Source organism: Lemur catta, chromosome 15 (assembly GCF_020740605.2).
Source record: "Lemur catta isolate mLemCat1 chromosome 15, mLemCat1.pri, whole genome shotgun sequence".
Classification (NCBI taxonomy): Eukaryota; Metazoa; Chordata; class Mammalia; order Primates; family Lemuridae; genus Lemur; species Lemur catta.
Window position 1 is genome coordinate 36,269,522 of NC_059142.1, and position 16,903 is coordinate 36,286,424.

The following is a 16,903-nucleotide window of genomic DNA, read 5'->3' on the forward strand; positions in this document are numbered from 1 at the left end:
CCGGGGGCGGGAGCAGAGAGACAAGGAAATGCGGTCACCGCCGTTAACACGCACGTGGAGCTTGGTTAAAGGTATAGGGACTGCTGCAGCTCAGGCGGGGCCGGGCGGATGATCCCCTGAGGGCTTCAGGGGAGTGGTCTGTATTAAGTGGCTGGCCCACAGGAGGTGCCTGAAGGCGAGCTTAGTGCAGCAAGTACCCCCTGGGAGGGGAAGCCAGTGGACTGGGAAAGGAAAAATGGAAAATGAAATTAGCAGCCAGACTCCGAGGCAAAATTATGGTGACACATAGAGAAAGGGGCGATCCGGTTGGGAGACGAAATTGGGGCTTGAGAGTGGGAGAGGTTGAAGTGACTTGTCTACCATGCGAGATAGGTGCTGTGTAGTTTCGGGTAGGGAGTGGTACTCTGGGGAGTGGGGAGGTGCAGGGGGTCAGGAATTACTGGAGTGAGGAGGAGGATGGCTGAATAGGAAGAAGGAAATTGGATCAAGTCATCCCAGACCAGAGTGGGTCTTCCTCTTCTAGCTCTGAACCCCCTCCCTCCAGCCTCATTTCTTTATATGGGGGTCAGAGCATACTGCTCCCTTTGTTCACAGTGCACTGGAGTTCACACTAACCAGACCGATGGTAGATGGAAAGGATGCTCTCTCCCAGGCCTCCCCATCTCTGCCGACTTTCCCCTTTTTCACATTTTGCCCATCCTAGGTAGTAGGCGTTTAGCCCCTGGATCAATGCCAGTAATAGCCAGCTGAGGGTACAGGGCAGCAGGTGGCTGTGCAAAAACCACTTCCATGCTGTGGATGCAGGGCTGAGAAATGGGAAACCTGCCAGTGCCCTACCCAGCTTTGACCTGGCTGGGGCAGCCTTGGGTTGAGGCCTCTCTATAGCCCTGGTTTCCACCAACATCAGGAAGGGGAGCTACGGAGCCATCTAGGCAGACACCCAGGACTGTGCCAGGTAAGGGGAACTTCTTGGCCTGCCCAGGTGTCTGCATTACAGCTGAGCTTCATAAAGCCTGACATGAGATACCTATCATCCTTTATCATGTGTTTGTTGCTTGAACCATTTAGAATCTGGAAGACAGATTTGCTGCAAAGAAATAATACGTCTCAAGGCTTAACAATATTGGCCCATGGATTCTCCACTGGTTGGAATTTTTTGTGCCGCCATTGTTTTCCTCCATCAGCATAATTGAGGGAGAGTTGACTGGGCTTTCTTGTTGAGGTTGTCCTTCCACATATGAACATTGCTGTCCTGTCCTCCCAAGCCCCTGTAGTTGAACGTGTATAAGCAGTAATTAGTGCCCTTGAGTTGAAGGGCACTAATTGTTCATGGGGCCACACATTTTTAGCACTCCTGGACTGCTCCTATCCTGGTCCTGGATTCTAGGGCACCAAGACTAAAATCATTTAAGTAGTTTGCTTAAAAGCCAAGAACTCAGTATAGTGGGGTAGATACGTATTCGTGTATTCATTCAGTAAACATTCGTGGGGTTTTTTTTGTTTGTTTGTTTTCTTGAGACAGAGTTTCCCTCTGTTGCCTGGGCTAGAGTGCTGTGGCATCAGCCTAGCTCACAGCAACCTCAAACTCCTGGGCTCAAGGGATCCTCCTGCCTCAGCCTCCTGAGTAGCTCAGACTACAGGTGTGCACCACTACGCCCAGCTAAATTTTTTCTATTTTTAGTCGGGATGGGGTCTCGCTCTTGCTCTGGCTGGTCTTGAACTCCTGAGCTCAAGTGATCCTCCTGCCTTGGCCTCCCAGAGTGCTAGGATTACAAGCATGAGCCACCACGCCCAGCCAGTAAACATTTGTTAATGACTTCTTTGGACCAGGCACTGAACTAGGTCTGAGAGTACTAAAATGAGGATGACTACGTGATTCCTGCCTACAAGGGGCTTGTAGTCTACAGGGGGAGGCAGATCTGTTGGCTAAAGAGTTTCAGGTACTTTAACAGATGTTTCTATAAGGTAAAGAGCAAAAAGAAGGGGGGGGGTCAAATAGTCTGGAAAAGCTTTGTAAAGAGAGTGGACATTTGATTTGTCTTAGTGAGTATTTGCCCGACAAATAAAGGACAGGCATTCCAGGAAGAGGGAACATTGTGAGTAAAGGCACGGTGTCCTTGGGGAGCTTGGAGTAGTGCAACATTGCTGGAGCGAAGGTAGTGAGGAAACAAGCTGGACAAGCAGCCAGGGGCTGGATGCTCCTTGCCAAAGAGTCATTGTGCAGGTGGTGAAAGTGAGGCTTTTAGACACAACGGTTCTAATTTATCCTGTGATATTATTGAACCAGGGGCTGGGCACCGTGGTTCATGCCTGTAATCCCAGCACTTTGGGAGCTGAGGCGGGAGGATCACTTGAAGTCACAAATTCGAGAGAGCCAGGGCAACATAGCAAGACCCTGTCTCTAAAAAAAAAATATATATATATATATATATACATATATATATATAATTTAGCCAGAGTGTCTAGTTCTTGTTTTTTCTTTAAGACCAAATGGGGAGGGAAAAAAAAGTGCTAGATTCTGACAGCCTCTCCTTTCCTTGGTGATTAGCAAAAAGTTTGCAACTGATTGCTTTTTTATATTTTTCCCTTTGTCTTGAAGATAATAAGTAGGCTTGTGTTGTGCTTTTCTGCTTAGCGGGATTTGGTGTCTAGATCACAAAGCAGCCCCGCAGCGCATAGCCAGAGGGGGACTGAGCCTGCTGGCTGCTGCTGCTACTGATGCACCTGCCAGCAGGAGCTTTCTGAGTGGGAGAAATGAATTTTTTACTGTTTCTGTTTTTTCTTAAACACTTTGCCACCCTCCCCCCCGCAACTTTGTAAAATTATTAATCTTTTCTTGACAAAATCTTAAGTGAATAGAAAATATGTTGCAAAATTTTATTGTACAGAGAGGCGTGCTGGTTTCTCAGTACGAAACAAAAAAGTCTTCCTGTGCAACTGGGAACTATTCCTTGCCTGTTTTCTTCTAATGCTTTTGCCTTTATTTTCTTAAACCACCCTTTTTTTCCCTAATTTTCTGATTGAATTATGCAATTCAGTTTTATTTTGGTGATTGGATTTGTGCTTTGGAATCTTGCTCTGGTGACCAAGTAGATGACGGGTATGGGAGGGAATCGCTGAGGTTGTCTGAGTTAGAGCGGGGATCCTGACGCATGAGTCTGTGGTGTGGGGTGTGGAGAGGACAGAGTGACTCACCTGGCTTTAGGTGACATGGGTGGGGCTGTTCATTGCAGTGGTTCATTGGAGGAGGAGGTTTGGGGGAAACATGAATTCATTAGCAACCCATGGCGCCTGACACCTAAGTTTGGTCAGGTTGGATAATTAGGTCTGGAGCTTAGGGAAGAAATCTGGGCTGATGACAGTGGTTTACTTATCATGAGCCTCTGGGGTGGCACTTGGGTGTCTGAGAAAGGAAGAGACCAAACGAAGGGGGGTGTTAAGGGGGTAAGGGAAGAGGTCGAGGAAGAGTGGCAATGGCACTGGTGAAGTGTAGTGCCCAGCTTTCCAGGAGGCGAGAGGAGGGTCAAACAGCAGGTCAGAGGGGTGTGCTGGGGGGCTGGGAGCTCAGGAATTCTTGGGCCAGCTTGGGGCAAACTCAGCTTGGAGCCCCAGGCATAGCAACACCAGGACACAGAAAGCAGATGCCTGAGCTCTGGGTAGATTGTTGGACGGCCCAGAGGAGGGCTGAGTCCTCAGAGGCTTGTGGTCCCATCAGAGGAGGCTGAACCTTATCCATGTCCTGCCGGTGGTGCTTGTGTGGGTAACCCCTTACATGATCCTTGCACATGCTCACAGATGTCTTCCCAAATACGGTCTGTCGTTTTCATACGCATGGCTGGCATCCCCTGTTAGAATGGGAGCGCCTTCATGGGAGGGACCATGCATCTTACCTTCTCTGGCTCCTTCTCAAAATCCCAGCCAATAGGGAGTGCTCAGGAAATGCTAATCTGTAACACTTATGCATAAACCACTTTTGTTAAGCTTTCCATAGGATGGATGCTAGGCTTGGGGTTTTTTTGAGCTTACTGCGAGCAGGGCTGAGTGTGTTTGTTTCCTGGAGGGATGTTAAGCTTTCAAAGGCCAAGTGAATTAAATCAGTCTTAGTCCCCCGGCTGGCTGCCTAGGTGATTAGAATATGGGCTACCAGCAGTGGGAGGAGGCCTGGTGGTGGGTTCTCAGGCAGGCGGAAGGATGTGGCCTGGTGGCTTCCTTGTTTCCTTTGAGAAATCCTGGTCATCCTTGTGTCTGGCCCGCCCCGTGGTTGGCTCTCTTCTCCTCTTGCCCAAGATGCCTATGAGCAGGTGTTTGACCCTCTTCTCCAAGCCCCGGGTCGCTACCCTAGCCCACCATGGTTTGCTTTCTTTTCACAGCCCTGCTTATTATGAGACAGCGTCTCACTTTGTCACCCGGGCTAGAGTGCTGTGGCGTCAGCCTAGCTCACAGCAACCTCAAACTCCAGGGCTCAAGTGATTCTCCTGCCTCAGCTTCCTGAGTAGCTGGGACTACAGGCATGAGCCACACTTGGCTAATTTTTTCTATTTTTAGTAGAAAAATAGTAGGGTCTCACTCTTGCTCAGGCTGCGTTTCTTAACTTATTTATTTTTTATTTTGAAGCAATTTTAGACTTAAAGAGAAGTTGCAGATAAAGTACAAAGATTTCCTGCACCCCCTTCACACAGCTTCCCCTACTGTTAAGATGTTACTACTATAGCAACAAGTAGCAAAACCAAGACATTAACATTGGCACACTACTATTAATTAAACCACAGGCTTTATGCGAATTTCACCTCCCCTGTCCCCACTAATGTCCTTTTTCTGTTTGGGGATCCAATCTCATTGCATTTAGAGGTCACGTCCCCTTAGTCCCCATTCTGTGACAGTTCTCAGTCTCTCAGCTGTTTTGTGTAGTCTCCCCAACTGGTGTGGGAGATAGAGAGGCCTGCACCACTTTGGGAACGATGTGGCAAAGCTGGTTTTTAGAGATAGGACAAGAGGTAGGGTTGGCCTGGGGCAGGGTGAGTTTTCCTAGGGCAGTGTATATGGTGAAGCTTGCGCCCTATTCCCTTTTCCCTGGGGTAAAGGACGATTCTGATGACCTGATGTGTGTGTGTCCCCAGCCCCCTTCCCCACCATCACCTGGGAGCCCAGGGTGTCCTCTGCCGAGGCCTCCCAGTCATCACCAGTCCATACACTGTGTGCCAGCCTCCCCAAAGGCTCCCTAGCGTGGGGCAGGTGGCCCTGCTGCACTGAGACCATCTGTCCATGGGAGGACAATGTAGAGGACACACTGCCTGATGGGACCCCGGTATGGCACTGCTGGTGGGCCTCAAAGAGTGTGTGGTGGAGGGTGGATCTAGCTCCCTCTGACCCTGAGGGCCCCAGGGCTGGGGGAGGGGATGTGCCTATGCTTGGTCGACATCATGGCCAAGCTCCTAAGGACTGGAAGTCAGGAACACGGAGACAGCCTCAAGCTTCAGGAGAGGCTGGGGGTAAGGGGGCAGGCAGGCGGGTGGGCAGATTAATGACTGGGCCCTCTTTCCAACCTGCAGGAGAACAGGAGGCCTAAGGTAGAGCTTGTCCCTAACTCAGGGGCCGACACCATGTAACCACAGCCCGCTGAACTGTCACAGATGTCACCTGACAAGCCCAGGCTGATGACTCGGTGGATGCTCCACAGCTTCTTCTCCAGGGGATCTGCGGCCTGCTCTTCCACCACTGGGCAATGCACTTCTGCTGACACCACCGCCAGGAGAAGCCTGTTTGCCTGCCCATTGCGGTGGTCAGTGCCATCAAGGTACCAGGTGGACTTTCTTAGAGGTCAGTGTGTCTTGGGCCTGGTGCAGAGGAGGGACCGAGAGCCCTGATCATCCCTCGCAGGCAGGGGAAGAAGCAGCAGCAACAGGCACTCGAGGCTTTGGACACTGAGCCCAGTGTCTGACCCCAGGGGCTGTTCCTGCTTTGGACAATTGCCTCCTTCCGCTGTGATAATCCCTTGGGCAGCAGGTTCAACTGTTTTGGCCACTGTGATCCTGTAACTCGGGGAAGGGAAGCCTTAGGGGTAAGGGGCCATAGGGGCTAGAGAGGATGTTACTAGCCAGGGAAGAAGGGATGGATGATGCAGAAGTCACACACTGCTAGCTTGAGGACCAGAAACTGCTTTTGCTGTATTTTTAAACAATTAAGCCAACATTTAAAGATTGTGAGATTTCACCTAAAAGTCCACATTTCTAATTTCTCTTACAAAAATCACAGGAGCTGGCATTCTCCCACAGCACACACTGGCCAAAGCTGAGGGGTTCACCCCCTCTGGTGGGGGCCATGTCCTAGTTTTGCAGTCACACACTCCCTAGTATTTTGCCCTAGGCAGAAGTGATAGACATTTATCATGGTGCTTGCTCTGTTTTCCTTAGGGTCGAAAACTATGTTTCCCTCCTCATCCCTCAGGCACCAGCATTGCAGTGGGCTAGTGTTTAATCAAAGGGCTTGCAAGTATCTACCTTGAAGCTGGAGAGGAGGAGGGGGCCCAGATGGCCGTGGGGGTTGAGGTGAGCCCCAGGAGGAAGGGCTGATTAGCAGAGCTCTGAACCACGATGGAGGGAGGAATGGGAGGGGGTCCCAGATCACTGCTCAGGAAGGTTCTAGTGGTGAAGGAGCTGAGAATGGACTGGGACTTAGGAGGCAGAGAAGATGGCTTCGTTTTTATTCAGAATTGAAATAATCTACAGCTTAACTTCTTTGGCTCAATTTCTGAGCATGGCAGAGGCAGCTTCAAAGGGGTTTCAGGCTTGTTTGGGTGGTAGGAAGACTCAAATGGGGATCAAAAATGCTCCATTTGGCCAGGCGTGGCAGCTCACGCCTGTACTCCTAATACTCTGGGAGGCCGAGGTGAGAGGATCGCTTGAGCTCAGGAGTTCGAGACCAGCCTGAGCAAGAGTGAGACCCCCGTCTCTATTAAAATTAGAAAAATTAGCTGGGTGTGGTGGTGTGCACCTGTAGTCCCAGCTACTCAGAAGGCTGAGGCAGGAGGATCACTTGAGCCCAAGAGTTTGAGGTTGCTGTGAGCTAGGCTGACGCCACGGCACTCTAGCCCAGGCGACAAAGTGAGACTCTGTCTCAAAACACAACAAAACAAAAAATGCTCCATTCTCTGCCACTTGGATCTGGACAGCTGCATCCACTCAGGGGTCCTACCCACCCACCCAGGGCTTGGGGCTAGGTCTGAACCCTTCTCTTTCCTCATTCTGTCTTCCTCAACATACGTCGCCAAGGCATGTGGCTGGCTCTAACTTCAGAACTGTCATCAAACAAGCGTGGGGCCTCACAGGGTGCTCAAAAGATGATTGTAAAGATGAACTGAGTGGTTTGAAGGAAGGGTGAGCCCTCTCTGCTGGTTTGGTTTAAAAAACAATGTACATACTATGCCTGGATTGGCCTTTGCAGGGGAGTCCTTCCCAGCCCCCTTTTCTTTCAGGCATGGAATCCTAGTGTCTGGGATAATGAGCCACAGAGCTGAGTGTCAGCTGGGCAGAGGGGAGGGGCATGAGGGGTGGCCTTTGGTGCAGATGACCCTGGGGAAGGAAGGGGGCAGAGGAGGAACCACAGGTGAGGCCCCAACCCTTGAGCTGCTGGGTGCAGCCTGTCCCCAGATTTTCCTCAAGGGCCCATTGGGATCAGGTGTCCATCAAGCCCTCTTGCCTAGGGGGAGCTTGGGCTGCGTCACCCCCTCAACAGTTCCCACCCGATGCAACTCTCAAAGAAAGGGTGGATTAAAGCCAGATGAGGGCTAATTTGCGACCAGATCTTTCTGTGCTTTCCCCGTGTCGTAACTCGGCTGGATGGAATACATTCTCACGCTCCCTATCTAACTCTGGCATCCCCTGGGAGGCAGAGGTGGTCTAGCATAACTTCTGACCCCATGTGTCGCGCTGAAGAAGGGAAATTCTGTGCCGGCATATACATTCTGCCCACTGGGGCTGGCACCTTCCCTTCCAAACAATGCTAAGGAGTCAGGTCAGTTTCTGCACTTACAGCATAAAGCACATGATTTGGAATCAGCTCCCAGGAAAGGATCATTCTTTGTGCCTGAGAGCAAAGCCAAGGGAAACATGTGGCAGAAAGAGGTCAGTTTGTTAATAGTCCCCTTCTCTCCACCAATCCCCTTATTCAGAACGCAGCAAGGCAGTTCTCCAGTTGTGCAATCCACCCCTGAAGAGATAAATACACCTCACGTCTTCCCCCTGCTGCCAGCACAGCGATGAGATGCAGGGCTGAGGGCTGAGGAAGAGGCTCCCACGCCAGGGTGGATTCAGCTGGTCTGGTATTGCCCTCGGGGCCTAAGTGTGGGTAGGAAGGGTCCTCTGCCTGTCAGCAAAGAAGTGGTCAAGGGCAGAGAACCTGGATCCATCCAAGATCTGTGTCCTTTTTACTTTTTCAGCTGTGTGAGGGGCCACTGCTCTAAGGAAAAGCTGTTTGCTAGGAGCTGCAGGTGGCCGGTGACAAAGCAAACAGCAAGGGAATGGATAGCTCAAAACAAGTCTCACCACTGCTGAACAGAACAGTGATCCCGGCTGTGTCCTTTTGAGGGTGAGTAAAAAGCACGTGCTGTTCTACATGCTTGAGACGAGCTCGCGTCTCCCTCAGCCCCGATGCTCTTTAGGCCCTCTGCAGACTTAAAACACATGTACTGAGCTAGCTCCAATCTTAATTTGCATAACATCACAACCTGAATTCCTATTAGTTCTGGGAAAAAAAATAATAATCCCCACCAAAATTTCAGATCTACAGCACTTGCTAAAACCAAAAGGCACATTCAACTTGCTGCCTTCCCTGGGGTGCTGGGCAGGGGATAGAAAAAACCAGAATCTGTGGCCAGGGTGCTCTCTTGGGTGGAGCTGGGCTCCCGGGCCTCTAGCTGCCTGGCCCTCCACCTTGGCCAGGCCTTTGGCCCTTGGGGAACTGCATTTTTGCCAGACTCTAGCCTTCTGGAAGGGACTGAGCCATAGCCCCTTTGGCTCTTCTCTCTAGGGTTCTTACTAATGGGCTCTGAGGCCAAAGCCTTCCTCTAGGGGTTGGAGAGATGAGTGGAGGAGTTGGCTTCCTGGTTAAGGAAGTCATTGCTGTGACTTGACTCTGTGGTATCCGCTTTGTGGTATAACCAAAACTGGCTTACAGAAGAAAAATGCAGAAACACCTGCACTGGGCCCCTGCCTCTGGAGGTGCTCTGGGGTCTCGTGCCAGTGCCATGTCATGTGGCTGTGGCCCCTTGCAGGCTGTGGCCTGGACTTGCCAGGGGTCAGGAGAGCAAGGTCCTACCTTGGTCGCAGTGTGGATGGCTCTCAGAGACCGTGGCTCCCTCCTCTGAGTCCTCTCTGAGCTCTTCAGAGTAAAAGACAAAGGAAGCCGAATTGCCAAATTGCAGGTTTTGCCTCAGGCAACTAAATTTATTAGCAAGAAAAAATTTTTGTCAGCCCAGTGCTGACCAACAAAGTACATCGTTAATAAAGGATAACAAATCTGTCACTTAATTCATAAAACATACCTCAAGCAGTTACAACTAAAAATAAAGTTGGATTTTTGTTTAATTTAAAAGCCTCAAAAATAACAAGCAATATGTTTTTTAAACATGTAGTAGACACAATTGTCTATTATACAATATACACTGTACACAAGTAGAGCTTGGGCCAGGCAGGCGGGTGAGATGAGGGGGAGAGAGAGGGAGGGGGTTCAGATGTGAAGGTGTGTTCATCTGAATCCAGATTTGGGTTGAAATGCTGTGTCATTTAGAAAAGAGAATTGCTAGAATGAGGAAAAAAAATTCATATGCTCATCATTGCCCCCCAAAACCCTCAACTGAAAGCAGGCGTGGGCGAGGTGAACAAGGAAAGGAAGAAGGGAGCAATTAAATAAAATTTCTTTAAAGCACACACAATACACAGTGTTCATCATCTGAAGTAGAGAGTATAAGGCAACGTTCTCCATAGAAAAAAAGGGGAGTCAGAGGAGTAGGGGGTATCTTGACTTGTTAATAGAAAGTTGGAATGTGCTGGAGGAGAGCTGTGGCAGGGCTGGGGCCCGTGGAGTGGAGGCGGCCTCCTGAGCCTCTCCAGAAGTGGGTGCTGGCAGGGCAGGGCCCCAGTGCATCCAGAGTGGCTGGTGGGGCCGGGGAGGCGAAGGAGAGGGGGTCATGGCACGATGCGACTCCGGCAGTGTTGGGAGTGGGGAGTGGGGCAGGGTGGGGGCTCACTTTGCTCCTCGACGGAGTGAAATGCATGTTTTTCCTTTGGAAATAAGGGTTCCCACGCGTCCTGGTTTAGAACGTCTCATTGGGCACGGCCAGTGTCCACAGTCTGGGCAGGCCGGGAGCTCGTGTTGAGAGGGGAAGGGCCAGGGCAGAGCCAGAGAGCTTCAGGCGGAGAGTACAGGGAGCAGAGCCCCTTCCCGTGGGACACAGTCGCAGAACAGGAGGGGGCCTGAGGGTGGGCCCAGGGTAGCCATGGGGCTCCTTTCTGCCAGGGGCCCAGGCAGGACACAGACGGGGGTTGCATCTTCAGGGCCTCCCGCCTCAGTTAGCCTTACAAGTTCTTCGTGACCAGGTGGGTCTTGTAATGCTTGGTGAGGTGGTCACTCCTCATGAAGCGCTTCTGACACTGGGCACACTCGAAGCGTTTGTCCCCTGGGAAGAGGAGATGCCTGTCACCCAGAAAGTCCAGGTACCCAGAAAGTCCATGCAGACACTGTCCTGGCCCCGAAAAGGAGGGGTACATGTGAGACACCCAATAAAGCTGACATGGCCTTGTTGCCACACTCTGCTTACCTCCTGCTTATGCATTTGCTCCCCAGTATCTACTGATCTAAACTCTTTTATCAATTCTCATTTCTCTCTGCTGCACATTTGACCTCCAGTCTACGTTGTTCTCATGCCTTGTCCTTTGAGCCCCTGCACCTCAGAGTCTTCCTGTGCAAGGCCATCCACCTGCTTTCTTCTGTTCTTTGTCCCTCTGATCTTGAACTTGGATCAGCATCTTCACCCTCACAGGAAAACCCCGCTCTACCCCGACCCTGCCAGCCCTGAGCACTCCCTTAGTCCAAACCACACTGACCCAGCTAGGTCAGCTGCTGTGGCGTGGAGACTCTAAGGAGGATGTGACCTGTCCACCACACTGGCCAGGAGCTGGAGCCCTGGGTCACATGTGTCCCTAGCCCTAGTCCCAGGACAGGGGTCTGCTCACTGGGGGCATTCACTAGAGCAGTGTTCGCCAAAGTGTGTGCATGGACCACCAGAGACCACCCAGAACAATTTCAGGTGGTAGAAAGATGAACATTTTTCTAGTAGTTTTGCATTTATTTGCCAGTACATAAAACTATATCAAACCTGTGAAATCAAAAATATTGCTTAGGCCGGGCGCAGTGGCTCATGCCTATAATCCTAGCACTCTGGGAGGCCGAGGTGGGAGGATCATTTGAGCTCAGGAGTTTGAGACCAGCCAGAGCAAGAGGGAGACCCCATCTCTACTAAAAACAGAAAAATTAGTCAGGTGTGGTGGCACATGCCTGTAGTCCCAGCTACTTGGGAGGCTGAGGTAGGAGGATCGCTTGAGCCCAGGAGTTTGAGGTTGCAATGAGCTAGGCTGATGCCACAGCACTCTATCCCAGGCAACAGAATGAGACTCTGTCTCAAAAAAATAAAATAAAATAAAATATTGCTTAGGATATAACTAAGTAAAAAAGATGAAACAATTTAAGGAAAAGCACTAAGCAGTAGAAAGGGCAGTGTGGAATAGTGATTAAGAGTGTGGCAGGGCCTGAGTTTGAACCCAGCTCCACCAGTCCCTAGCGGTGTGCCCTGGCTCCCTCGCTGTCCTCAGTGAATGGGCATAATCAAAGTATCCTCCCATAGAGTGCTTAGTGCCTGGCGTATAACATCAGTGCTTGTTCAATAACTATCTATGCGGATATGGTGGAAGTCATCAGGTTGGGTAATGCAATGACATTATTTTGGGAAACAACATTGATAAAGGAATGGCTTGAAAGAATTTCCTGTATAGTCCCTGGACAGTCTGTAGCGCTTGCTCAGCGTGGCAGTTCCTGGCTGGGCCGAGTGTCGATGTTCCTAAGGGTGGTAGAGTGGGGGTAGAGGTGGGGACTGACCAGTGTGGGTGGAGGGTGCTGAGGTGGGGGGAGCTGACCTGTGTGGGTGCGAGCGTGCCGCTGGAGCTCGTCACTCCGCGTGAACCTCTTCCCACAGAAGAACCAGTTGCAGACAAAGGGCCGCTCGCCAGTGTGCAAACGCACATGGGCCCGCAGCAAGGACGTCTTCCGGAATGTCTTCCCGCAGTCGGGGATGTGACACACATGCTTCTTTTTGCCCTGCTCTCCAGACCTGAGAATTGGGATGAGGGTGGGGTGGAGCGGATGGGAAGAGAGGGAGGAGGTAGAAGATGGGGGTAGGAACAGGATGGAGTGGGGATGTGGGGTCAGGTCAGAGAGCACAGAAAAGGCAGAAGGCAAGGTGGCACACAGCCACCAACTCTTCCCCCCAGGGCCTGTGCTGGCTCGAAGCCCTGGGCAACAGTCCCAGGCAGGGCCCTGGGGAACACAGCACAGGCCAGCCTGGTAGCCTGGCTCCTCTCTTTGAGTTACCTCTTCTCCCCATCCTTGCAGTTGGGACATGTGCAGGCCATGCGGCGCCGCTTCTCCCCAGGCTGGGTCTCTCCGGCCAGGGCCTGCTCCATCTGCAGCTGGATCTGGGTGGGGCTCAGCCCACTGATGGTTAGGTTATTCCCAGAAACATTCTGCACCGTCAGCTGCTGCTGCCCTGTGGGGATGAAGAGGCCAGGGTCAGGGCAAGGAAGCCTGAAACCTCGGATCAACCCTTCCTCCCTTCTGCATATGATAAGGATGAAAACTGTAGCAGCTAGTATTTTCAAGAGCCTGTTATGTGCAAGATACCATTTTAGAGACCCTATAAGCAGTAACTCATTTAATCTTCATGACCCTATGAAATAGGTACTATCATCACCATTTTACAGATGAAGAGACAGGCTCAAAAACATATCTAGGGCCGGGCGCGGTGGCTCAGGCCTATAATCCTAGCACTTGGGAGGCCGAGGCGGGCAGATCGTTTTGAGCTCAGGAGTTCGAGACCAGCCTGAGCAAGAGCGAGACCCCATCTCTACTAAAAATAGAAAGAAATTATATGGACGACTAAAAATATATACAGAAAAATTTAGCCAGGCATGGTGGTGCATGCCTGTAGTCCCAGCTACTTGGGAGGCTGAGGCAGGAGGATTGCTTGAGCCCAGGAGTTTGAGGTTGCTGTGAGCTAGGCTGATGCCACGGCACTCTAGCCCAGGCAACAGAGTGAGACTCTGTCTCAAAAAAAAACCACATATCTAGGTCACACAGCTAGTAAAGGATTGAATCCGGATCTGAATCCAGGCCAACAACTTCAGAGTCAGTGGCCTGAAGCACTGTACTGTGCAGGCAGAATTCACTTTAAGATGTTGCCCACATGATTTCAGTTGGGAAGGGTCTTGTCTTGGGTTGTCTTAGAGCTTTTCTTCCTGAGTCTCTTCCATTCTTAGGCCTTTGTGAAATACCAACTCTGCTTTCAGGAAGGTCTCCAGGGATTTTTGGTTGTTTTTTTTGTTTGTTTGTTTGTTTGTTTTGAGACAGAGTCTCGCTCTGTTGCCTGGACTAGAGTGCTGTGGTGTCAGCCTAGCTCACAGCAACCTCAAACTCTGGGGCTAAAGCAATCCGCCTGCCTCAGCCTCCCGAGTAGCTGGGACTATAGGCATGTGCCACCATGCCTGGCTAATTTTTTCTATATGTTTTTAGTTGTCCAGCTGATTTCTTTCTATTTTTTTTTAGTAGAGAGGGGGTCTCGCTCTTGCTCAGGGTGGTCTTGAACTCCTGAACTCAAACCATCCGTCTGCCTTGGCCTCCCAAAGTGCTAGGCGGCATTTTTGTTAATAAGAGTGAGAACACAAGTGTTATAGCTCTTTTAGAATTTGTCTAGCAGGTTTTCTCGTTCTTACTAGAAGGCTCAAAAATAAAAAAAATTTTAAAGAGTGGGGACACAGTTCTATGGGTTTTGGGAAAAAGCAAGTCCTCTAGAATGCCTTGTCCTCCCCCTTTGGGGTCACCTCTAGTGGGAAAGCGAAATGCATGAAGTGCCAAAAACGCACTAAGGATAAAGAAAGGAGATTCAGAGAGCTCCTACTACCTTAAAAACTGCCCCTTACCCAGGGAAAGAATGTAAGGAACCATTTTTGGTAAGTAGCTTCAATTTTTCCCAACAGAAAAATTGATTATTTGCAAGGCCACTTTCACAGTGTAAACCTCACCAATGCACTGAAGTGCAGCACAAGCTATTCCCACTGCCAAGGGCTCCCTCCTTTTCTTCCAACCTTAATGCAAGGCTTTCTCCCCTAAGTAGCCTTTTTTGCATTTGGACATCAGCTGGAAAGTTTTCCTGAGTACATCTATTTTCTCCACATTCAAGGTCTTCAGCTGTCAGATGGGGACGTGTGTCTTCAACTATCTCTCAGCACTACCATAGAACTAAATGAGAAGCTACATATGGACATGCTCTTAAGCTATGGTGGGCTGGATCCTCGCTCTCATTACTGGAAATCCCGGGGCTGGCCCACAGTCCCCACATGCCAGGGGCACAGGCACCACTGCCAACACCCTGGCCACCGGGGCCTTCCTCACCGCCAGTGTTGGTGATGGTGACAGGCACACCCTGGACCTGGACCCCGTTGATGTTGATGGTCTGCATTGCCTGGGCAGCTGCCGCCAGCTGGGCTGCATTCAGGCTGATGATGCTCCCGGCAGGGGCAATCTTTGGCAGGGGACGCTCTTTTCGGAGAATTGCAGCTGAGTGCTTCTTGCTGGTCCCGCTCAGATGGGGAGTGCGGGATGCAGAGCTGCTACAGGTGGTGGTAGAGGTGGTCGCAGCTGTTGCTGGAGGACTGTCCTGGACAAGGACCGTCTGTACCTCACCAGAAGGCGTGCGGATATAGACCTGGGAGGGGCCAGAGAGAAAAAGTCAGCGCCCAGGAGAGACTGGGCTCCTGGAACCTTAAATCTCCTTGCCCAAGTGAGAACTGGAGTGCCTCTGTTCCCACCCAAACTTCCATCTCTGCACTGTTGATGTTCAACAAAGGGCTGATGGCATCCCTATACTAAGCTGGCAAATGTTGACCATTATTGATTCGATACCAAACATTTAATTTACTTAGCATATAAAAGTATAATTGTCAAACCTCAGAATTGGAGAATTAGAAGGCAGTACACTTGCAAATGACTATCAAACAAATGAAAACAGGTTCATATTAGTCTTTGAGAGCCACATATTAAGAACAATTTTTCTCTGATTCAGATTGGACAAAATAAAATATAATGCTCATTATTGGTGAGACGGCAGGAAATAGGCAATCACTCATATGTTAAATATGATGTGGGCTAGCCTTGCTGGAAGGAAATTTGGGAATATGTATCAAAAGCCTTAAAAATATATGTTAGAGGCTGAGTGGGAGAGGAGGGCATTCGCAGGGGTGACGAGAGCGTCTATGGGGGGAGGGGCTGGCAGGAGCAGGCCGAGGGGGGTGTTCACATGGGAGAGCTGCTGGCTGTGGGAAACTGGTTACCTACAGGGGGACCAGTCCAGAATGGAAGTCTATTAAGGATAATGGGAGTGAGGGTTCTAACTGTCAGAAAAGGTAGTTAAATATATGGACAGGGAGAAAACCAGACAGAACCCAGTGGTGTAGGATGGGAATTAGAGATATTGGTGGAAACTTGTAACTTTCAATATATACAGATAGGCAGGGCGAGGTGGATCACTCCTGTAATCCTAGCACCCTGGGAGGCCGAGGTGGGTGGGTCATTTGAGCTCAGGAGTTTGAGACCAGGCTAAGCAAGAACAAGACCCTGTCTTTACTAAACATAGAAAGAAATTAGCTGGACAACTAAAAATATACAGAAAAAATTAGCCAGGCATGGTGGTGCATGCCTGTCATCCCAGCTACTCGGGAGGCTGAGGCAGAGAATTGCTTGAGCCCAGGAGTTTGAGGTTGCTGTGAGCTAGGCTGATGCCATGGCACTCTAGCCCAGGCAATAGAGTGAGACCCTGTCTCAAAAAAAAAAAAAAAGTTAAATAAAAAATTTCATAGCACAAGATACTTCAGTCGGAAAAAGTCTGATGAGGAACGAGCTATTTACAGTCTCAAATCATCTCCTTACAACATGGTAATTAATTATAAAGAGAAAAAAAGTTACTTTAAGGTGCAGAAATCTGCCAGGCATCACTTTAACCACCACTAGGCAGTGAGCAAATTGAAATCTTGCTCTACCTCTTAGGATGTGGTGAGAACACAGCAGCAATTCTGTGAAAGCAAGAAATATGTAACCTGCATCTAATCATGAGGAAACAGCACACAAACCTAAATGGAGGAACACTGAACTGTAGCCTTCAGAAGTATCAAGGTCATGAAAGTCAAGTAGAGAATGAGGAAGAATTTCAGATCAAAAGAGACTAAGGAGACAGGACAACTAAATATAACGTGTAATACTGGATCAGATCCTTGTACCATAAAGGAATTACTAGAGCAAGTAGTAAAATCTAAATGGGGTCCCTGAATTAGATAGTAGTGTGCTTTGCTGCTAATTTCCTGGGTTTGATGGTTGTATTGTGGTATGTGGAGTGTCCCTGTGTGTAGGAATTAAAGCATTCGGAAGTGACAAGAGGATCATGGGGAAAAAGTTCTTTGAAAAAAACAATCCTGCTGTGATCTTGACTGAGGTTATTTTTAATTCCTGGACTGTGATTCTCAGTTAAAAGGCAACAAACCAACCTCAGGTCATTTCCTAATAAATACACAAATCTCATTCCCAGTTT

At 49.9% G+C, this 16,903-nt stretch overlaps 1 protein-coding gene, 1 long non-coding RNA gene and 1 other non-coding gene across 8 annotated transcripts in view; 2 read left to right on the forward strand and 1 right to left on the reverse strand.

Annotated features, from left to right (window-relative positions):
- The window catches only part of LOC123620787, a 25,773-nt gene continuing 8,870 nt past the window's right edge, over window positions 1-16,903 (forward strand). For 2 of the 3 annotated variants that reach the window (XR_006728946.1, XR_006728948.1), the window contains exons 1-3: window positions 1-71; window positions 5,550-5,794; window positions 8,435-8,583. This is a non-coding gene — a long non-coding RNA (uncharacterized LOC123620787). Of the gene's footprint in view, window positions 72-5,549; window positions 5,818-8,434; window positions 8,584-16,903 lie in introns of all 3 variants that reach the window. The other variant, XR_006728947.1, reaches the window with a different exon arrangement.
- SP2 (Sp2 transcription factor) overlaps window positions 9,417-16,903 on the reverse strand; it is a 25,184-nt gene continuing 17,697 nt past the window's right edge. For all 4 annotated transcript variants that reach the window (XM_045526304.1, XM_045526301.1, XM_045526303.1 and 1 more), the window contains 4 exons: window positions 14,716-15,028; window positions 12,640-12,814; window positions 12,186-12,379; window positions 9,417-10,672 (listed from right to left, as the gene is read on the reverse strand). In XM_045526304.1, the coding sequence (XP_045382260.1) occupies window positions 10,572-10,672; window positions 12,186-12,379; window positions 12,640-12,814; window positions 14,716-15,028 (783 nt within the window). In that variant the 3' untranslated portion in view covers window positions 9,417-10,571. The remainder of the gene's footprint in view (window positions 10,673-12,185; window positions 12,380-12,639; window positions 12,815-14,715; window positions 15,029-16,903) is intronic.
- LOC123621370 lies at window positions 13,987-14,048 on the forward strand. The gene has a single exon (XR_006729101.1). It is a non-coding gene; the product is annotated as a U7 small nuclear RNA (small nuclear RNA).